The sequence below is a fragment of the Chenopodium album genome, chromosome 20, assembly GCF_948465745.1.
Source record: "Chenopodium album chromosome 20, dcCheAlbu1.1, whole genome shotgun sequence".
In the NCBI taxonomy this organism is placed as follows: Eukaryota; Viridiplantae; Streptophyta; class Magnoliopsida; order Caryophyllales; family Amaranthaceae; genus Chenopodium; species Chenopodium album.
Genome location: NC_137853.1, coordinates 39,193,766 through 39,216,639, shown reverse-complemented (window position 1 = coordinate 39,216,639; position 22,874 = coordinate 39,193,766). Strand labels below are relative to the sequence as shown.

The following is a 22,874-nucleotide window of genomic DNA, read 5'->3' as shown; positions in this document are numbered from 1 at the left end:
CTCTGAAGTGGAAATATTTGAATGGTGTATAGGTAAGATGGATTCTGTTGCATTTTGAGAAATCACATTTCTGATAAACTGATTTAGCATCATAATATCACCATATGGCGTAGCTTATGTCTTTAAAGTTCAAACAGGTCTTGGCCTGTAGGCAGATGATCTGTGTCTCCAAGCCTAGTTGACTTGTCAGATTGGCCATGTAGGTTCAGATACATCGAAGGAAGCACTTAACTTAATTATGCTCGTTGGTTGAACTCTCTGAGTCTCTGGATCAAACTCGTGTAATTCACCATATAAGCTCCATCTTTTGGCTCTCTTTGACAGGAGGGATGAGGTGATTCTTGGTGGGATTGGTAGTCTTTTTCATTGAAGGCGGTGATGTGCCATTGTATACCTGATCAATAATTGTCCGGCGAACGAATTCAGAAGGCACTGGTTAAGCTGTAAGATGTAGTGAGGAGAATGACGTAAGATAATTTGATGGTTATAGTGATGTCTCTACTCTCTACGCTTCTATTATAGTAACACGAAGGCTTAGGCGACCACAGTTCGGGTTTTTGTTATGCAAGTTGGACATTGTGATCTACATGCTCCAACTTTAGGGGATGTGTTATAAGTCAATTGGTTATATTGAAACAAGTCAATTGGTTATTTTAATATCTTGTTGTGTTATTTTTTTATTTTTTATTTTTTTTTTGAGGGAGTTGTGTAATTAACTTAGGTAAATATATATTTTAGAAGTTTTAGACAAGTTAGGTTAATATTAATTATCCTTGTGATTATCAATACAAAGCAAGTCGTTTTCTCTAATATTCTCGAGTTTGACAAAGATAATAATAATATGTATAGAAAAATTATTTACCACACCGAATGCTATAATTTAATGAGCCTTTTAAAAAGTGGAGTATTAAATTGGAATCTTGGAAAAAAAAAAAAAAAAAAACCTAGTATTATGTCATTACTAAAACAATAACCTTGCAAATCTTACATACTAGATTAAATATCTACCGGATCAATGACCTTGCAAATTACTCAACAGTCAATACCATTCAAGTATTCAACAATGCAAAACTTTCTCACGATCAAGCCTTTAAGCTAGGTATCTCATCGTTCAACAACATTAGTAATCTTGCCGTCTATATTCTGATTTCCATTATCATCCTCTTATTATTAGGGTTATTTTTTTTCAAGTGCGATGTTTTTATCTGGCATGTAAGTGTATATCAATGCAAAACTTTAACAAATAATATATTGTAAATGACAAAAACATAACTTATGACTTATATTTATGAAAACTAGTTTGCATAGTCGTATTGTTTAATAATTGTTGCTTGTGCATCGTACGAGATGGAAACCAGTTATGTTTCACATTAATAGCGCATTTTTTATGTGGGCTGACCATACCGTGTGACCACTTGCAAAAAAAAAAAAAAAAAAGCCATGTGACACCGAAACAGTAACTCCTTTATCAATGACCAAGTAACCTCATAAAGTTATAAGCTATAACATTGAGCAAGCAACCCTATAATATTGGTCGAGTAATCCTTCCTTTTTTTTAAAAGTGCTTTATTGGGATTTTTTACACAATTTACTTAAACTTACTTTAACATCGGTCCTTGAATTTCAATGATCGGGATCGGACCTGAATCTACAGGTCCTGATCAGGTCCGGTCCCAACATGCCCGGTTCAGGTTGGTTTTCAGGTCCGGGCCAGTTTTTGTACATCCCTAATAATAACACATGTAATATTTTACTGTAATCGCATTTGGTGAATTATATTCTTTGGTGAATCTATTCAAAAAAATTTTATAGTGTACCATTATTTTTTATCAAATTTATTGCGTTATAAATATTCAGCAATCTTGCATCGCACCGAGTTAAATCTGATAGATTATTAAAATTTTATTAATATACTTTATAGTCATTGATAATTTTAAAAATATTGTTAATACTACTAGGAAAATTTACATCTATGTGACTATGTGCTTGTATAATACTACTAGGAAAATCTACATCTATGTGCTTGTACAACACGTAGTAAAATTTTACATCTATGTGTGTCAAATTCAATCGAACACCTTACAAAAACTAAGAAAGTAGGCTAGTTACTAGTAGCATTTAGCAAAATAAAAAGAAGGGATGAGTTAAAAAAAAAAAAGTTACAGCAGTGTAATAAAGTAAGTTAGTAACAACGGTAAAAGATTTGAGAGGACAAACTCAATCTATTAACCTATACTAAAAGCAAATCCTTTCATGACACTTGTCATGACGTAGTGAAAAATTTCCCCGCCTTTTTCGCTTCTCTCTATTTTTATTTTTATTTTTTTTTAATTTTTTTTTTGCAAAATCTATAAGTAAACTATTTATACCTTATGATTTTTTCTTTCCACTTTGACAATTATATTCCATATATACCCAAATGAAATAATTCTGAATATCTTTTATATACTTTATGTAGTATTTTGTAATATTATTGTCAAAAATATTTAACAACCGTGCATTGCACGGGATTTTAACCTAGTTTCATACTATATGCTTGTATAACACGTTTACTAGAGGTAACACGTTTGCTAGAGTAAGAGGTAACACTCTAGTATAGTACGGAGTAGAGTGTTTAGGAGGTGAAATTCGCAAATCATCAGGCCGAATTTTCCGGAAGCAATTAAAAATGGTGAGGAAGAGAGGAAAAGGAAAAGGAAAGAGTGCAATTTCTTCGTCTAGATCTACAGGAAAAGGAAAGAGTGCAATTTCTCAAGGTATAATTTTTCATCATCTAAGTATTTAATTATACTATAATCTTATGTATTTTGATTTTGTTTAAGAGTTTTTGTTTAAGGGTTTCTGTTAAACCACCATTGTTGAAGCTTGGGAAGAAGATATTGGCAATACACTTGGTAGTAATCAAGTAATTAACGCTATATGCCTCATTAATGTATATCCACGTATGAGAGTGATTATAGGGTTATTAATTAGGGTTTTTTTGGCAATCATTAATCAAGTATTAAAACACAAAAATACTTTCCAATTGCTTATTAAAAAATTCTACTGCTAGAAAGTTACATATTTGATCTGAAAATGTACACTATAACGTCAATTTAAGAACTAATTTATTAGTACTGTACTTGTTATGTTTTTCATTATAAATTAGTGCAAAAAAAAGGGTAAAATTTAGTCCAATTAATACATCAATTGAGACCAAAAGGAGTATTCTATGGAGTGACTTCAAAGGCAAATTTTATAGTTCCTTCACTTTCTTTAATTCTCTACTCCCTCCGTTTCTAAATTAGTGGCCTATTTCTCACATGATAAAGCGAAATATGCCCCTAATTTAGGGTGGAGGGAGTAGTAAACGAACAATTTATTACCTCCCAAGTCCCAACCATGGTTTTAAATCCCGGATGCTGAGTAAAACTGCAGCAATGGTCATGTAGCCACTTTCGTGGGCAATGCGGGTGGAAATATGTAATACTCGCGCCAGTAAGCTCCCAACTTAGTTTGATTATGACAAAACTTAAGGGAGCGTTTGGAATGGGTAGTAAATAAGGGGGTAATAAAAGTCAAACTAAATAAATATTTAATTTTGCTTAAATGAATTATAATTGATTAGAGGTATTATTGTAGGGAGACAAGGTGTTTATGAATGAATTAAGGTTGTAGTGACATAAGGAAAAGAGAGGGGTGGAGGAATCATTACCCTCAAAATGAGGGTATAGGTTACCCACCCTCCCCCTAGCGTAACCTATTACCCCCAAAATGAGGGTAATAGTTCCCTTTCTTCACCTATCACTACACCATCACTATATAAATCCTCTTATAATCACATCATTACTAGCTTCCCATCTACTATGTTTACTTTAATTTTGCTTGGTTTGACTTTTATTACTCCTTAACTTAATACTCCCAATCCAAGTGCCCCTAAAAGTTAAGGGAGGAGAGAGAAGTCAAGGGAGGGAAAAGGGGAGATATAAAGTCACCTAGTTCTTATAAATAATCTTTTATGAAGTTTTAATATTTTCTGTTTGTTAAGTTCAAGGAAGCTGAATAAATTTTTTTCTCCCAGATTTGAAGGCTGATGAGAGTCATGAGACAGATGAAAAGAAAAATAAACGCTGCATAAATGTTTTAGTTGTTGGACATACTGGTAAGTTAAATTTAATAAAAGCTGCATCTTTTCTACAGTATCATTTATTTAGTGCTTGTTCACCAGTTCACCACTGAATGTTAAATCTTTCATGTATGTACTATGTGCACACTCTAATATTATCTTTTATTAGCCCTAGTATTTTGGAACTTATTATTCATGTGCCTCATGAGTTAACTCTATTTGTTAGTCGCCTCACTAGTACTGTAACTTTCACTAGCTGTTTAAACTATGGGCTGATCAAAAAATTATGAGTTTGGTTTCATTTGCAAAAGTGTGTTCATAATTTTTGTTTCAATATCATGTTTGGTATCTTATTCTTGCAATATGATGTTACTATGTGTAACGGTGCAGGTTTCCGTTTCATCTCTCTTAACAAACTATTCTGTGCGCTGGTGTTTTTTTTTTTTTTTTTTGGAGTGCTTTACTGGTTTATATGTCGAGAACTATGATACACATTGACTTCCAATGCTAGTGTTGTGATCACTTTATTGGTTAATCCCTTAATTTCGTACCATTACTCTAGCTTGCAACTTTATGATACCAGTTTGAAGTTTTATTTCAACAAGGCTGCTTTGTTTTGACTCTATTGGTGCATTGTGCAAGTTGCTCTTGTTTTCTTTGAAACTCTTGTTTTTATTCATCTACAGCTTAATGAAGTGAAAAGGGAAATTCCTTCACTGTGTTTTATTCTTTTTCCTTTGGGTTATTATTTTTATGATATCTCTAACTAGTGTTCATGTTTGGTTTATTGTAGGTGCTGGGAAGTCATTGGCCCTTCACAAAATTAATAACCTTGAGAATGATAGAGTTACACTGGAAAAAACTACTCAAAATCTTGCCGAAGTAATTATGGATGAAAGTACCTCGGGCCAGTGAGACCCTTTTCTATTAATCTCAATTATTTATCTTGGCGGAATTATATTTTATCTTTTGTCTTCTCCTAATATATTAAATGTGTATTTAATTCGACTGATTTTGTTATATGCTAGGCTATTGGAACATGCTATGGACAAAAATGAAGGCGAATTTGAGGTAGAGATTTGTTTAAGCTACATGTTCTAATATGTTGGCAATGTTTAGGTGGGAAAGAGGAAGGGTTGGCTTTCTGTCCTAAAAATCATTTTGTTTGCATTACACTAGGGAAAGGGAGGAGTAGGAAAAAGAAGGAAGAGAAAAGGAGGTAAGGGGAGGGAAGAGAAAGGGAGGTAAGGGCGAGCAGTCCCCTAGCATAAGAGGGATGGACCCAATGACCTCTTAGAGCCCTTGGAAGTCTATTTTTTCCCCTAGGATCATTAATAGTTTTGTTTCCATGTTCTGCAACTTAAAGACTAAGAAATGCTCAATTAACAAGAAAAGGTGTGTATTTGACTCCTTCTATGTGTATATGAAGAGAAAGGATTCCTAAAAAAAAAAAAAGAGAGAAAGGAAAATTAGTACTTCTATTCTGGGGAATTTTACACCTATGATATTAAAGGGAAAGGAATATGACATTCACAATTAGTTTATTCTAGTGTTTTAATTATAATGATTGGAAACGGGTATTGTATTAACGTTTTTATTCTTACCGTGATGTTTGTGGCAGGACCCTTTTGGAGAAATCAAATATGAATCGGAGAGATCTGTATTTCACTTTTTAGAGGCGCCGGTATTTTATTTTGTTTTGGACTAGATATTTTATTACATTATTTGTTTAAAAGTCTTTTAATGAACATAATTATAGTAAATATTTATCTAATTTTTTTTTTTTTTAATGTAGAGTGATTTTCGTTATGCTTTTAAATTGATGAATAAAGCAAAGGCGGCCGACATAGCTATTTTGGTAAGTGTTTTTTTTTCCAACAATATGTATTGATTTTTAAGTACTAAAGTTTGTTCTGTATACAGTTTCTATCTCTCGGCGAGGGCGAGAATGAAATCGATGAGGTTGAAAAACAAGAACAAACACAAACTTTTATTTTCTTGATCTCGACCCTCGGCATCAAAAAACTTCTGATAGCAATCAACAAAATTGATAGTCCAAATGAGAGTCAACAAAGGTTTGATTTGTATTTCTTTTATTTCACTTCTCGTATATGCATATTAAGTTGAAAAATAATCACATGAATAATTTAAACTATGGTCATTCTTCCAAATTCCAATACTAATCTCTTACTAAAGGTTACTCTATAGTAATCCAAACTATACAAGACATCTTCTTCTATTGAACTATGACCAGATAAAACTAGTTAAATAAGTCATTTAGCCACAAGTCTCATAATTATTTGCTTTCCATAAATAAAAATTTTAAGGATTAATTTGAAAATCAGAATATTCCCCCTCTTACTATCCTACATACTCACTGCAACTTCTCCACCATCGCCGGAAACCCTGAACTCCTCCCAAACTTCTCTCTGTCACAAATCACCACCACAAAGCTACCACTTTTTGTAACGGCTAGTAATAGTACCATGGGTGGTGACGGTGTTGGTGTTCACTTGTCCATGACAGTGCATCGATTCTTCTTGTGTGTGAGAATGGAAACCAAGGATGATTTGGTAGTTTGTGGTTGATATTGGAATAAAGTAGCATGTATGATATTGTTGTTTTTTGGGAAGAAATATGTGCGGTGGTGGTGATGGTAAGGAGGAGGGGTGCAAGGCTAGTAGGAAATTATGGGTCAATTATAGTTGGGTGGTTAGGTTATGGTCATATGGTGGCTAGTGATGGCGTTAGTAGTTGGCGAAGATATCGCTTGTGATTGCTAGAGGTGGCAAAGGAGGAGGTTGGCTAAAACCAAGGCTCCAAAAGAACAAGGAGATGAAAAGAAGACATGTAAAATAAAAAATACAAAACCAATAAATTAAAAACTAGTCCAATAGGTTAGGGGTCATTGGGATTATATTGGGAAGGTATCCCCTATAGTTTAGATTATAGTGAAATAATCTATATTTAGGTTTAATATGGGACGAATTGTTATAGTTTGTATTATTGTTATGAATTTTTCTTATTAAATTACTAAAAATATTTTTGTTATTCTTTAATTTCAGTTATCATGAAACAATCGATTCATTGACTAAGGGACTTGTACGTTTTCGATTCAAAGTTGGTACAGGTAATGAATTCAATTTCGAAAAACGTCAAATTTCTATCATTTACTGTAATTTATTCTAACAATGTGTTCTTTACTCTTTTCAGACATCAAGTGTCTCCCGTTGTCACTTAAGAATAATTTCAATTTTCAAAACACAATAGGAGAGACATGGTGGAATGGTCCTTGTTTCACCCAGATAATAGATGAGTTGAGGTGTCTGCTCATACCAGTAACAATAAAACTCTGACCAAGTATGTTACATTTTTTTCTTTGTTTTTTTTTTTATTTTTTTATTATAAAAGTTGGATTAATCTATTTACTTTTACTATGAAAAGATTGGATTTAAGGAAAAGATTGGATCAAGAGACTTTCCCTATTATAAATTTTTAAGTGGATTCTCTTGATAAGGATAGCAAATCCTAAGTCAAAGATTAAGATTTCATCTGTACCATCATATGGATGGTGAAGAGATAAGTTGGAGAGGTCAGTACTGACATGTTGGGATGCCCCGCTGTCAAGGGGCCATGATTGAGGAACGATAAGTAGGGTTGATAGGACTGCTAGGGAGTTTGCGGTTACAGCAACATTGGTTGAGGTGTTGGTTCATTAGAGCGAGTTCCACTGATTGTGATACAAATAGCAAGATATGAGTCTTTGAATGTAGGACAATAGTAGAGGGTGTGACCTTGGATTTTGCACCACTAGCAGGGATTCTTTGGGTTTTGATTAGGGAATTGGGTGGTAGTGGAGCGAGGGTTTGCTTGGTCAGCTTGAATAGTAAGCTCTTGGTTAATGAGTTTTTCATGAAGCTCTTCAAAGGAGATGGGGGAGTCACGAGCATTGACACCAATAATAACAGATTGATACCTGGAGTCAAGACTCTCTAAGATCTTATCAATCCCATCTTCATGTTCAAGACTGAGACCAAGGAGAGGAAGTTCACCCATTATTCCTTTAATGGTCTGCTTAAAGGTAGAGAAAGAATTACCTCCAAATGTGAGATGATTGAATTTGTGTTTAAGTTGCTTAATGTGACCACGAGATGGCAAGGAGGTAGAGGCACGGGTTACAAGGGGACCAAGAAAGGTTGAAAGAGTGCCAATAATGGCACCATAAATGAGGTGATCTTGTCTGAACCAAGTGACATGGGACAGGTTTAGGACAGAGACACTGTCAGTAGTGAATTTTGGCCGGAGGGAAGGTGCTTGAACCATTAATAGATTGATCCAAACCATAGCCAATTAAGAGAGCTCCAAGTTTAGATTTCCAGAGTAGGTAGTTGGAGGGGGGGTGAGTTTCTGAACCGAGTTAACATTTACCACAATGAGTGGTTTCGTTGGTTCATTGGTATTTGGGATGCTGTGAGAGTCATTAGCCATGAAGTGAAGGAAAAACTAATTAATTTTGAAAAAAAAAACAGGCTCTGGATACCATAAAGAAGTGTATGAGGGAATTAGTTAACTATTCCATTAAGGTGATTAGCTTTATATAGCTAATTAAGATAATTACAAAAGGTAACAAAAAGATTATACAATAATAAAATCCGAATGTACGGCTAGAATTAAGGAGCAAATATTAACAAGCATGGCAAGCTAATATTATGTACAATTTTTTTTTTTTTTTTTTTTTTTTTTTTTTTTTTTTGACAGGAACTAATGTTATGTACATAAAGTTATATAATTACAGAGAAAATGTCATGGGTCAAAGATAATTAATTGATACTATATTATCTATGACTTAGGATTTGCTATCCTTATCAGATCCAATCTTTTCCTATTATAAACTGTGTTTTTCCCCTTAGTTTACTTTTACTTTTGTTATCAATCTATTTTTCTTTTACTAGCATAAGTATGGATCAATCTCCTGATCCAATCTTCTTCTATTATGATTTAAGTACTAAACTATCCCATGAATCTTAAATTCTCTTAGTAAGTCCTAACACTTGTAATTTTTGTTAGGTGGACTTATCATCTATCACAATCGATTATAGATTTGATCAATACAGATATTGAAATAGATGAAAAGCCGTCGGTTGGTGCATTGTGGTTTAAGCGAGCGTCGGCCTTAATAAATTTGAAAAAATATGCCGGTAAGTAGCATTTCTTTTTCTTTCAATTTCATTTAAAAAATTTGTTAGACTTAATTTATTTTCTTTTTTAGCGGCATTTGAGGCAGCAGCAAAAGCAGCAGAACTTGGTTTCTTTAAAGACCCTCACAAGTTCAAAACAGTGGCTTCCATGATGACTGCAGGGTAACATTCTAAATAAGAACAACTCACTTCTAATGGTTGTTAAATTTCTTCATTTTTTTAAAAATATTGTTGTTCCTTAAATACAGTCATTATTATCGAATAAAAAAAAACTTCCCTGCTGCTACCGAATGCTTCATTCTGTTAAGAGACTTTTATGCAAAAGAAAACAAGACCAACGTCCAGCAGATTATTCAAGATCTTTTGGAGCAAGCATGGAAAGAATGGGAAGATCCAGAAGAATCGAAGGGGAAAAGAAGGTAATTTTTTTGTCCCGAATTTGTTTATCCCCTCTTGTATGTGTTATGACTGTCAAAATACTGTTGTTGAGTACAAGTGCTACTGTCTTAGCATAAAGCAGTTGTTGTTATGGTTGTTGATTGTTCCATGACAACCAGATTGTTAGATTTCTAGGATGGTTCATAAAACAAACGGAATTATGCAGAAAATTCTTTGTTAGATATGACGTATCTTTCAATTTACTTTGTCATTGTTCAAGTTTGAAGTTTATCCTAAGCAAGTATGTTGCTGCTCCTCCCCTTCTGCTATTCACCCCATTCTTCTGCCCCCTACTCCCCCCCTCCCCCTCCTGCTGCTACTCCCCCCCTTCTGCTGCTCCCCCTCTTCTGCTATTCCCCCCTGCTGCTACTGCTGCTTCTCCCTGATGCCAGCTATTAGCTAGTTTCTGTCACATGTTCTGCTGCTGCCACGTGGCAGTGTAAAACAGCGCTTGTGTGGTTTTCGTATGTGTAATGTGTGAGTGATTTGGTTTGGCTTTTATGCTTTGTTGTTAAGCTCTTAATATAGTCTATCAGTTTATTAAACTATCTAAAAAGTTAGTATTATAAGCTGATAATCTGAAATTTTTTTTGCTTTGTAAACACCAATAAAGTGGGATAAAACTAACAAAAAGCATTTTGATGTTGGAGCTTTTTGCAACATTATACACTTGCAAGTGTTTCTTTAGTAAGCAGCAACCTAGGCCATAGAATAGCATACCAAACTAAATTAAGAATAGTTATGACATACCAATACTACTACATACCATTAGTATATAAAGGAATAGTATTATATATAACTAGCCTAGTGCTACTTCTGCCACTCTCACTATTGCTTCGATTCACCATCATTTATCAGAGCCTACTCACTTCAATTTTAGCAATTGGATCGATCATTGATGATATAATGCTATTTTATTCTTGTGTTTGCTTTATTAATAGCTATATTTTACAATGACAAGTATAACCCTTTTCTTGCGGTGAGGGTATTCTTTAGTTTGACATTGGCATGAGGAAATGGTAGCACGGGAAGGGGGGGAGGGGGAGAATGCAGTCAAATTTATGGATAATATTCTTTTATGAACTGTGATGAATGAGGAAGATATAATAAATGTATCATGATTACCTTTTTTGGATGTTTACTTGTTAGCTTACAAGTTAGAAACTTACCGTCAACAAGTGTTGTATCAGTGTGGGATGGGATTATGAGTTGTAAGATACTTTTCTTTTGGCTATTTTCAGTGACCAGGTGATCATTGCATTTCAGGATTGTCTAGTGTAATCTCCTACTATCTCTTTTTCATAGTATTACTTAGTGTAATCTTCTACTATCCCTTCTACGTACTATTACTGAGCCTGAAGGCGCGTAAAGGATTTGAAGAATGAGTAGGATTTTCATTGGCTGGTACTGGAAAAGTTTAGTTAGCTGGCCTTGAGTGTTATTCCACTGTTTGCCCCATCTGAGCTAATCTCGTTCATGTATTCATTTTCTCTTTTCAGTTTCTTGAATGGGTTATTATTTGTATGGAAATGAAATTCCTCTAGAAAATCGTTTATACAGTTCAAAACCTTCTTAGGATTCTGTAATATGCTGTGAAGGATAGAGCACCTACATCGTAATATCGTATTGAAGAAAGTATTTTAAAGATGTTCTCAGTACCTATTCCCAATTTAGAATTGGTTGTACATCCTTTTGTTTTTGTAAACATTAGTATATACTTATTCACATACTTATTTAGACTTTGTATGTACTTTTCAGCTATTACAGATGTCCCGAAGACCTATACCCAACAAATGGTTGACGAGGTTCGGGAAATGTGGATCACAAGTGTTCTCAAGCACAATTGTTCAAACTTTCTGAGTTTCTGGGAAATGTTGCAGCATGTTTTTTGAGGTATAAACGGCAGTTATGGCACATGTAGTTTTTGTAAGGCAAATATAACTTGTTTATTGCAGTAGAATTTTTGACATTAGGACTGAAGTTCACCCTATCTATAATAGACTCTTAGGCTCTTAGCCTGTATATGCATTTGAGCCGCAAAGCACGTTGCACTTGTAGCTTAATGATCCTTCTTGGTGCCAGCTCAAGACCACATTCAACAGCCCTCACCTGCTGGCCTGGGGTACCCTTTTGCCGCGCCATCCAAGTTGAGAGCAATGAGGAGAAACCCACTTAATATAGGCTTCTATGCATGTAAGCTGTGGAGTCTCATTCCCCATCATATCATCATTTAGTACTCTCCACATAGGAAGCTTTAACATCAATAGGAAATTTATGGTTTTGATTAAAAGCCACGCTATTCCTCCACCTCCATAACCACCAAGTCGCGATAGCAATATAGATGGGCCAAATTTCTAGAGAAAGGTCATTGCTGTATTGGACGTTGATATTCCTAATCAGTAATCACCCATTGTTGTAAGTTTATGGCGTGTGTTGGAACTTACAATCTCTAAGAATATGCAAGGTAGTCTCGGCTGTGGCAGAGCTTATAATACGGGTCATCCACGAGCTTTTAAACCAATTTACATTACAAATGATCTTAATCATGCATCACCAGCCACAGTAGGACTCCAATTCGTTGTTGCACCCTAAGTCTCCCAATTAACTCCCAACTCCATAGGAAATCATTACGAATAAAAGCCAGGGCTGATTTAAAGTTGAAATGACAACGCTACCGATGAATATGACTGTCGTCAATGTAATGGAAATTGCGCTGAATGAAAAGTTGAAGCTTAATAGCTTATGCTTCATATTAAACATTTTGTTTTTGGAGTAGCTAGTCCTACGATGCTAAGCTTAAGTGAGAGAATTATGCCAAACGAGGGTAAAAAATGAAACATAGAACAAAGGATGATATATTGATATTGTATTTGGTTTGGTTATTAAGACGAGGATATAACAAAATGCAATTGGATATATTACACCCGTCCCTCCTTTTTTGTCTCATTGGATTTTTAATATATCAAAAACGCAATTTAAATTGTCTATGTTTACATTACGTGTAAAAATATTAAAAAGACGATATTTATTAGAAAATTTTGTCTAAAACCACTCGCCAAATATTGTTTTATGAGAATTTCTACATTATAACCCTGAAGATTTTGAAATTCTACACTGTGTCCATGATTTTTGAAAAGTCTACACTATAACCCCAAGGTCCACTTAGTTACTTTATTGCGCCCTTGTCGTTAAGTATCCGTTAGTATGTTCCGTTATCTTCAAAAAAAAAAAAAAAAATCAAAACCGCCAACCCCAGCCACCCACAGCCAGCTGCTGCAACCGACGACCAGCCTTACCCTCGTCCCCTCGAGCGGCGACCGCCGCCCAGACCCTCTTCCCCTCCCCCCAGTGTCGGCGCTGCCCAGACCACCCTCCCCTTTCCCCGTAAAATATCGCGTGCCCTTCCCCCTCCCCTCGAAAAAACCTTAATTAGCCTCCCCAATCGCCGGAAAGCATCGAGGTGCACCTCTTCTCACCGCCATCGCCGCCGCCGTAGCCTTTCGCTCTTATTCCTTTTCTCTCCCTCTCTCTCTTAGCCATAGCCTTCTGCTGCTATAAATCAAAGGTTAACAGAAGGCTAGGGCTAGGGTTTGGAATTTGGGGGTTGGGATTTGGGAGAATTCGCTGGATTTCGTGGTGTTCGAAGGGGTAAGAGGAGGTGGTCGAGGCAGCACCGACATCGGGGGAGGGGAAGGAGTATGGCGGTGGCCGTCGCTCCGGGGGGAAGGGGGATGGGCTGGTGGTGGCAGCGGGCTGGGCATGGTGGCAACGAGCTGGGTGGTTTTGGTGTTTTTTTTTTTATTATAATTTTATTTATTTTATTATATTATTTTTTTTAATTTCTGTAAGCCAATCATACTTCGTTAAAGATAACGGAATATACTAACGGAGATTTTAGCGTGAAGGGTACGCCAAAGTTGGACCTTGGGGTTATAATGTAGACTTTTTAGAAACCATGGACACAACGTAGAATTTTGAAGTCTTCAGGGTAATAATGTAGAATTTCCCTCGTTTTATCGTCAAAAACCACCCAATTAAAAAAATGTTGTCTTAGACCACCCATATACAAAATTTTGTTGTGTAAGACCACCTGGCTCACCTTTCGGCCTTGACCTTAAACTCCGGCATTAATTGAGGGCTGGTGGTTGACTGGTTGGGGTCGTTGTGTTTGCTGGGAAAGCTGGTGGTTCTGAGGTGGGGCTGGTAATGTAGGGTGGGAGCTGGTGGTGGGGGCAGTGGTGGTCATTAATAGCCAGAAAAATTGAGGGGGAATAAAGAAAGGGGGAGCAGGGGTCATTAATGTCACGTACCCTAAGTCCACAACAAGGCCAAGGTCGGAAAGTTGAGTCAGGTGGTTTTACGCAACAATATTTTGTATTTGGGTGTCTCAGACAACATGTTTTTAAGTGGGTGGTTTTAACAAACAATAGTATTTGGGTGTCTTAGACAACATGTTTTTAAGTGGGTGGTTTTAACAAACAATAGTATTTGGCGGGTGATTTTAACAAAATTTCCTATTTTATTACTAAAATACTACCTCCGTTACATGTTAAGTGCAACAAAGAGGCTTGCACACTTCCCAAGAAAAAAATGAAAAAGTTGATTAGCAAAAATATGGGCATGTGATTATGACATGATTAGTAAATTAAGAATCTTAACCCAACCATCATTATCAACCACTGCAGCACTACACCACCACCACCACCACAACCACCCATTTTCGCCACTATCAAGAGACACCACCACGAACCACCGTACGACCACCGAAAGTACCATACCAGCCGCCGAAACCACCATACCAACCCACCACACTACCACCAAGATCCTAAAACCCACCTTAGACCTACCGAAAACCCCGTCATAACCACCAAAACCACCACCCATCCCGAAGCCACCACAACCCACTTATAAAATCGGTCATAATTCCCCGAAATTCACCTCCCATATTTGCCAATTTTGCTTTAGATTTGAGTTTTCAAACTTAATACTCCGTATTACATTCCGATCCCATTTTGGGTTTTAATTTCAATTTCAACAAGGGGGCGGGGACTCTGACGAGGAGGGGCAGCGACTCTAACGGGAGGGGTTAGAGGTCGAAACGGCGGCCTTTGGTGGTCGTGGTGTTAAGGTCGCAGTGGTCGATGGTTTGTGGTGGTCTGTTGTCGGTGGTGAACAGGTGGTGTTGGTGGTATGGTTTCGGTGGTGTTGGTGGTAGAATAGATGATCTTGGGTTGGTGGTGTTTGCGGTGGTCGTTGATGATGATGGTGGTTCTGTTTGTTTGCAGGTATAAGAGAAGAAAGGGGGTAGGAGAGAGAAGGGGTGATTATTTGATTAATTAAATTTGGGGTAGTAAATTAAGTAATGTTATTAATTTTAAATTGGGGATATTGTGGTAATTTCATTTTAAAAAACTTTCCTACAAAGGAAAGAAATTTTTTGTTGCACATAAAGTGTAGCATCCGTTTTTGGAAAATGTTGCACAAAACATGTAACGGAGGTAGTATATAGTGTGATGCATTCAACAAAATCCCACGTAACTTTATATTCTCTTGTAGATTAACAGGAACTTCTGGTCAACATTTCAAAATTTGACCTAAATGTTGCCAAAAGGAAAAAAAATAAAAAAAAATAAAAATAGGAAAAAGAAAGTACCTAATAAGTTACAACCAGTGGGTATGATGTGCCAATCCGACAAAAATAGAGAAAAAAAGACAAACAGAATTAACTAAAATTTGATAAAAGGCATATCACTTTACCAGCTAAGTTCAAAAGGTAAACGGAAACCATATCTAAAGGTATACCGGAAGGAGAATATTGAAAGGATACTCCGAAGTCCTTAAATAAATAACACATTAATTAATTAATTAATTAATTAATTAATTAAATCATAGTACATCAAACAGAGACAACTAAGCCGCTTACATAAACAACCAGGGGCTGCATTATTATGGCAATTCATATTACAACACAGAGGGAAAGGTAAGAACAGCCAAGACAACAGCCCTCAGATAAATATAGATATTTCAGCAACCCAAGTCTCCAATCATCAACACTGAACCCTGCATACAATAACATCTATATCTATCTATATCTATATATTAAAAGGCGTTCCTAATCAAGGATACGCGCCACGTGTCATCCCTTTCTTCCACCGAGAGCGTGCCACATCACCCAATTAGAAATGTGAATGCCACGTGTCATTTGAAAAAATGTTTTTGACAAGAATCGAACTTGGGTCCATTGAAAAATGAATAAGAAGTCGTACCAACTTTGCTATATAGTGATATGGTTAACTTATTCTTCTTAAATATATTTAATGTAGACCATGAGAGTGGTTTTCTTTGTACTTTTATACGACAAATTTTTTTAGACTAAATCCAAAATAATAATATTTATCACTATTATATACATACAAAAAAATTAAAAGCAAAGTTTCATCTACATAAAATATAAATATAATGTATGAAAACTATAATATATTAGTTTTTTTACGTATCGACCCGGGGCATCGCCCGGGCTAAACAATAGTTTACTTTATTATAATAAGGATGGGTTGTATTTCAACACAACCAACAAAAAGAAGTTGATCACTATCACTATCACAATATTATGGAGTTTAGAGAGATGCGCATTCGGGTTTTTTTTATGGGTTTGGTTATGTCGGGTTTAATTTTGTCTCCACTAGCCTGTGAAGCTAAATTTTACGCAAGGAGGTTTGGAACTATTTTGCATGTGTTTAATGGAGCTACACCTAATAGTAGTTTATACCTATTGAATTTATATTGAAACAGGACTCTACAAAGAATGGTAACACTAAAAGCACTTTTGATCCACCTTTAGAGCAAAAAAAGAAATGTGGTGTAAGAATTACCTAAAGCACAAAGAAACGGATGGGTTCCATGTACTTTTTCAAGCGAAAGCAGTTGACAGCAACAGGAGTGACAAGCACCTCGGTAGGGGTTGTGCGCTCAATTCTGAACTTGACAAACTGAAGAATGCACTTGACAGCCTTACCATCCTCAGAAACGGGGTAGGTTTTGGCCAAGCAAAACATATTGTTGCCCAAGTGAAGCATGTCTGTGAACTCAGAGACACAAATACTGATGGGAAAATAAGCAGAATACACAACTTTCAACCATGATTTGGTTAACAAATCATAGGCAATAATGCAGTCAGGCGACTGCATAGTCCCAGTATGGGAATACAGGATACCATCAACTAAAGCTGTAGCAGGCCACCAGGTAAAGAAATTATGAACAAGGCAATCCCATGTTCTAGTGGCAGGGTAATAGGCATAAAGAGCATGAGCATTATCGAAATGCACAAGAAGACGTTGATTGTTTTCATCAGGAATCACAGGAGAAGAGACGCAGTTATGCTCCAAAGGAAGATCAGTAGGTGGTTGGGGCAAGGGTTTCCACTCCCCAACATCAGGAGTAAACTCCTCGCCGATACACAACTCTGTCGCTGAACCTCCCAAAGCATATATTTTACCCCCAAGAGAAGCGCAACACAGAGCCACCCGCCGGTGGTTCAAGACAGGGGCACTCATCCATCTAATGGACTCTGACTTTGATCCAGAAGGATCACACTCATCCTCATCGTCGCACTGATTAAGCAGTGAAAGTGCATGTGATTTGGTCAAGAATAAAGCAGATGCACCCAGGTGGATGTGGTGGTCTGAGCCACGGAAATAATCATAATCTGCTTTGGTATCACCACCAAAATTATAGATCAAAGGTCCCAAACGGACTGCACTACCTAATCCAATTTCGTTCAACAGTGTGGCAATAGGAGTTTTCCGAATTTTCTCTGCTTTCAAGTCCACCACATAAAAACCAGACTGCCATCCTCTATGCTTAAATTGTGCTAAGATCACTTCTTTCCCCTCAGAACATGAACGCATCCTCTTTTCTTCCATTTCCTTCATAATAAATCAAGCGCACCTGCTTTCAGTTTACCATCAATTCAAACAACTATGCAACAATGGCAGGTATTAAGAATAGAAATTAAAAACCAACAATTCATCTATCTACCTTTACCGGAGAGGGGAATCAAGCCCCCTGAGCTAAAAGTTCCGATTTCATAATTCGATCTTTACATTAAAGGGTCATGCAATGTATTGAAACCAAATTTGATTCAATTATCAAATAAAGCTCTTATTTTTAAGGAGAAGCAGGATTTGATAGTTCCAATCCTAACATTAGAGGCAAATTTGATCCAAATACCAGATAAAGCTCATAATTTTAAAGAGAAGCTAGATTTGATGGTTCCATATCCTAACATTAGAACCGAATTTGATCGAACTATCAAATAAAGCTCATATTTTTAAGGAAATGCTGGATTTGATAGTTCCAATCCTAACATTATAAGCAAATTTGATCCAAATACCAGATAAAGATCATAATTTTAGAGAGAAGCTAGATTTGATAGTACCATATCCTAACATTAAAGCCAAATTTGATCGAACTATCAAATAAAGCTCATAATTTTTAGGAGAAGCTGGATTTGATATTTCCATATCCTAACATTAGAGCCAAATTCGATCCAAAAATCAAATAAAGCTCACAATTTTCTTCTCAATTACTCCGTAATTATAAATTAACGAAAAACCCTAGAATTAAAAATAATGAATATTAACCATAGTTCTATTACCAAATTAAGAACCCTAAATTGAGTTTACTGAGCATAAATTGACGAATGTAAAATTGGAATTCGATGAATACTAAAAGAAATAACAGCTTACCTTGGAAGCTGCTTCAATCAGAAAGCCACCTCAGTGAAGAACATTCGTCTAATCAAAAACCTTCTCTAATCAAAAACCCTTGGAACCTCGATGAATACTCATAATACCCTTTTTCTTTTTACTATTCTCAGCCCCTTTTTTCTATTCCCCTCTAATCAAAAACCCTTCTCTTTCAACAACTAATTGGACATATGTGTCATTGTCATAGATTCATATAATATTGTTATAATTCTCTTAATCATAATTATTAGATTAAATCTACATAAGTTAATTTCGAGTGAATGAGAATTGGGTTGGGTGGGATATGGGAAGCGGGGCTAGTGAGGGGTGGAGAGGGTCTACTGCAAAGTATACTACCCTGAGGGGGTGTTTGGTAAGTGGGAATTGTGGCTTGGGAATGGGAATTGAGGAGGTGGGAGTATGTATTGCTTTGTTTGTTTTGTGGGAAGGGGAATTGTAGGTGGGATTGGGAATAGGAATAAATTTGGTCTATTCCCATGATTTTATTACTTGGGGGATCAAGTAATAAAGATAGGGATTGGGAATATATAGAAAAAGACCATTTTGCCCTTAATGAAAGCATAAAGATATAATTTTAGTAAGGGTGTTATTGTAAATGTGGTACTTATTCCCAGTCAATTCCCTTCACAAACCAAACAAGGGATTGTCAATATTTTATTGAATTCCCAACTATAAATCTCAATCTCATTCCCAACCATTTAGTCCTCAAATTCTCATTCCCGCTTGCCAAACGACCTGTGACTTATCATTCATAATGGATACAAATTTTATCTCATCTCGTTCCATCACTCGCCAAACCTCTATCCATCCTTAGGGAAGATAGGTGGCTCTCTTATTTGAACCGACCGAAATCCCTAAGGACCCTAACCACCAAGGGTGGCGGAGGCGTGGTACAACTTGAGTGACTACTCAGGCCCCTTTAAATGAGGGGCCCCAAAATCAAATAAAAGTTATGATGAGTATTAAATAAAAAAATTTTAAAAAAAAATTCTTTGGCTTGGTGGTTAAACTAATGACTTTTGAAAGAAAAGTCATAGGTTCGACTCCCCTGGCATCAAATTCATAAAATAATACCTTATTTGCCACCTATTGTATGGCATATAGCCCATGGTTTTTAGTATTTTTACTTTACTCACTTCTTTTTTTTTTTTACTGCTTTCTGGATTGAAAACTACGACATTTTTAGAAAAAATAACATTTCCTTCGTTTTCATTGTAATCCCGACTAGAAGTTTAACTGAGAAATATATCAACTGTCACCCTTATTAAAATAGTCTCATACCCTCTTCTTTTGAGCTTCTGGGTAGAGTAGAGTTTGGTTAAAAACTTTTAATAAGATAGGAAAGATAGGGAAATAAACATTTTTAAGGATATATTTGGCATAACACTATTCATAAGCAATTGGTTAAACTTTTAATAAGGTAGGGATTTACAGAATAATATTCAATCAAATTACAACTTTATAAAAAGTACGAAGTACTAGATTACTCCTATGAATAATAATAATAATGTATTGTTAATTATAACCTTCAAAATGTGTATTAATATATATACCCTTATGAATATGTAAAAGTTTTTTTTTTTATATTACGGAGTAATAGTTTTTGGACAATTACCTTATAAAATGTTTAATTACTTATTTATCCTTATTAATTACTTCTTTCTAGCCTATAAGAAGTGTGTGGACATTTATAATGGTAAATATACTTGTTTACTTTCCAACAACTAAATTTATGATGTAAAGTCAAACTGAAAAAATTTCGGCTATAGCACGCAGATCGCATGCGCCATAGCTGCACCCCGTAAAAAATACGTTGTAAATCCAAATGTTTATAACCAATACGTGAAACTAATCCTAGTGCATGAACATTTAAAAATAGAAGTCAACGAACTGATATCTCTAGTGAGTGCATAATTGCTCATAAAGTCATAAGCAATTGTTAAGCCTAATGTTACCCTCAATTTCTTGATTTTAAAATAGTTAAGCTCGGCCATTTACAAAAGTGTTTAGTTTTCGGAACGTAATTTAAGGGCCATAATTTCAATTCCGTATGCTTTTACCTAAAGCACTAAGAAACGGATGGGTTCCTTGTGCGTTTTCAAGGAAAAGCAGTTGGCAGCAACAGGAGTGACAAGCACCTCAGTAGGAGTAGTGCGCTTAACTCTGAACTTGACAAACTGAATATTGCATTTGAAAGCCTCACCTTCCACAAAATAGGGGTAGGCAGTGGCCAAGCAAAACAAATCCTTGCCCAAATGAAGCATGTCTGTGAACTCAGAGACACAAACACTGTCAGGAAAATCAGCAGAATACACAACTTTCAACCATGACTTGGTCAATATATCATAGGCAATAATGCAGTCAGGCGACTGCATAGTCCCGGTATGGGAATACAGGACACCATCAGCTAAAGCTGTAACAGGCCACCAGGTAAAGAAATTATGAGCAAGGCAATCCCATGTTTCAGTGGCAGGGTAATAAGCATAAAGAGCACGAGCATTATTGAAATGCACGAGAAGACGTTGATTGTTTTCATCAGGAATCACAGGAGAAGAGACGCAGTTATGCTCCAAAGGAAGATCAGTAGGTGGTTGGGGCAAGGGTTTCCACTCCCCAGCATCAGGAGTAAACTCCTCGCCGATACACAACTCTGTCACTGAACCTCCCAAAGCATATATTTTACCCCCAAGAGAAGCGCAAGACAGAGCCATCCGGCGGTGGTTCATGACAGGGGCACTCATCCATCTAATGGACTCGGACTTTGATCCAGAAGGATCACACTCATCCTCATCGTCGCACTGATTAAGCAGTGAAAGTGCATGTGATTTGGTCAAGAATAAAGCAGATGCACCAAGGTGGATGTGGTGGTCCGAGCCACGGAAATAATCATAATCTGCTTTGGTATCACCACCAAAATTATAGATCAAAGGTCCCAAACGGACTGCACTACCTAATCCATATTCGTTCAACAGTGTGGCAATAGGAGTTTTCCGAAATTTCTCTGCTTTCAAATCCATCACATAAAAACAAGACCGACATCTTCCAACCATAAATTCTGCTAAGATAACTTCTTTCCCCTCAGAACATGAATGCATCCTCTTTTCTTCCATTTCCTTTAAAATAAATCAAGCGCACCTGCTTTCATTTTACCATCAATTCAAACAACTATGCAACAATGGCGGATATTAAGAATAGAAATTAAAAACCAACAATTCATCTATCTACCTCTACAGGAGAGGGTAATCAAGCCCCATGAGCTTAAAAGTTCCAATTTCATAATTCGATCTTTACATTAAAGGGTTATGCAATGTATTGAGACCAAATTTGATTCAATTATCAAATAAAGCTCTTATTTTTAAGGATTAACTGGGTTTGATAGTTCCAATCCTAACATTAGAGCCAAATTTGATCCAAATACCAAGTAAAGCTCATAATTTTAGGGAGAAGCTAGATTTGATAGTTCCATATCCTAACATTAGAGCCAAATTTGATCGAATTATGAAATAAAGCTCATAATTTTAAGGAGAAGCTGGATTTGATAGTACCATATCCTAACATTAGAGCCAAATTTGATCCAACTATCAAATAAAGCTCATAATTTTAAGGAGACGCTTGGTTTATAAGTACCATATCCTAACATTAGAGCCAAATTTGGTCCAAATTTCAAATAAAGCTCATAACTTTCTTCTCATAGTAATAATAAATTAAAGAAAAACCCGAGAATTAATAATTATAATTATAAACCATAATCCAAATTAAGAAGAACCCTAAATTGTGTACTGAGAATTAAATTGGCGAATGTGAATTAGAAATCCGATGATAACAAAAAGAAAAACATCTTACCTGAGAAGCTGATTCAATGGAAGATATAAATATCAGAAGCCACCTCAGTGAAGAACGTGGAGTGCGCTTCAATAGCAGACTGAAAAGGGAGAAAGATATAACGCAGGAGTGTGGTGTAACCTTGCACCTTATTTTCTTAAACACCTATTTTTAAACTCCTTCATCTAGGGTCTGGTGTACTGGTGTTCCAAACTTAAAATAACCCGACCCGTTTGGCTTGACCCATGACCTGATGACCTGATTTAGGGTCTTTTCTCATACGTTGAAATTCAGTTCAGTTAAAGTCCTAATTTCCTTCTCTTATAAAATATTCAGTTTAGTTCAGTTCAGCTCCCAATTTCCTTCTCTTATAAAATATTCACTTCAATTCAGCTCCTAATTTCCTTCTCTTACAAAATATTCAGTTCAGCTGAGTTTAGTCAATGAGAACAGACCATTAATTTTGTCGGGTGAACTTATTCTCTTCATCTGAAATCAAGATATTTATTTGTTTGAAACAAAAAAGTAAGGAGATATTGTATT

General features: G+C 36.0%; 3 protein-coding genes across 4 annotated transcripts; 1 reads left to right on the top strand and 2 right to left on the bottom strand.

Annotated features, from left to right (window-relative positions):
• The first annotated feature begins 2,639 nt into the window (after positions 1-2,639).
• LOC145599248 (eukaryotic peptide chain release factor GTP-binding subunit-like) lies at positions 2,640-12,065 on the top strand. Its single transcript, XM_081655649.1, has 13 exons — positions 2,640-2,756; positions 4,061-4,141; positions 4,899-5,016; positions 5,134-5,176; positions 5,727-5,789; positions 5,901-5,963; positions 6,029-6,180; positions 7,171-7,235; positions 7,319-7,465; positions 9,173-9,303; positions 9,375-9,465; positions 9,552-9,722; positions 11,500-12,065. Exons 1-9 carry the CDS (start codon positions 2,669-2,671, stop codon positions 7,459-7,461), a joined length of 816 nt encoding a protein of 271 aa, XP_081511775.1. The 5' UTR covers positions 2,640-2,668; the 3' UTR covers positions 7,462-7,465; positions 9,173-9,303; positions 9,375-9,465; positions 9,552-9,722; positions 11,500-12,065.
• Positions 12,066-15,290: 3,225 nt separating this feature from the next.
• Positions 15,291-18,816, bottom strand: LOC145598815 (uncharacterized). Of its 2 annotated transcripts, none has more exons than XM_081655203.1 (2): positions 18,489-18,816; positions 15,291-17,666 (listed from the first exon to the last, which is right to left on the bottom strand). In XM_081655203.1, the coding sequence occupies exon 2, from the start codon at positions 17,661-17,663 to the stop codon at positions 16,614-16,616; it is 1,050 nt and encodes a 349-aa protein (XP_081511329.1). In that variant the 5' UTR covers positions 17,664-17,666; positions 18,489-18,816; the 3' UTR covers positions 15,291-16,613. The 2 variants fall into 2 exon arrangements, with proteins under 2 accessions (XP_081511329.1, XP_081511328.1); XM_081655202.1 differs by having other exon boundaries at positions 15,291-17,688; positions 18,489-18,815.
• Positions 18,817-20,371: 1,555 nt separating this feature from the next.
• LOC145599354 (uncharacterized) lies at positions 20,372-22,465 on the bottom strand. Its single transcript, XM_081655748.1, has 2 exons — positions 22,353-22,465; positions 20,372-21,644 (listed from the first exon to the last, which is right to left on the bottom strand). The coding sequence occupies exon 2, from the start codon at positions 21,617-21,619 to the stop codon at positions 20,570-20,572; it is 1,050 nt and encodes a 349-aa protein (XP_081511874.1). The 5' UTR covers positions 21,620-21,644; positions 22,353-22,465; the 3' UTR covers positions 20,372-20,569.
• Positions 22,466-22,874: the final 409 nt, after the last annotated feature.

Bases quoted from the DNA above. Each gene is read 5' to 3' on its own strand.
- LOC145599248 (XM_081655649.1), top strand. From the start codon at position 2,669: ATGGTGAGGAAGAGAGGAAAAGGAAAAGGAAAGAGTGCAATTTCTTCG. The intron at 5,017-5,133 runs GTGAGACCCTTT...GTTATATGCTAG, and splicing joins GATGAAAGTACCTCGGGCCA to GCTATTGGAACATGCTATGG. The intron at 5,790-5,900 runs GTATTTTATTTT...TTTTTAATGTAG, and splicing joins TTCACTTTTTAGAGGCGCCG to AGTGATTTTCGTTATGCTTT.
- LOC145598815 (XM_081655202.1), bottom strand. From the start codon at position 17,672: ATGAAGGAAATGGAAGAAAAGAGGATGCGTTCATGTTCTGAGGGGAAA.
- LOC145599354 (XM_081655748.1), bottom strand. From the start codon at position 21,619: ATGGAAGAAAAGAGGATGCATTCATGTTCTGAGGGGAAAGAAGTTATC.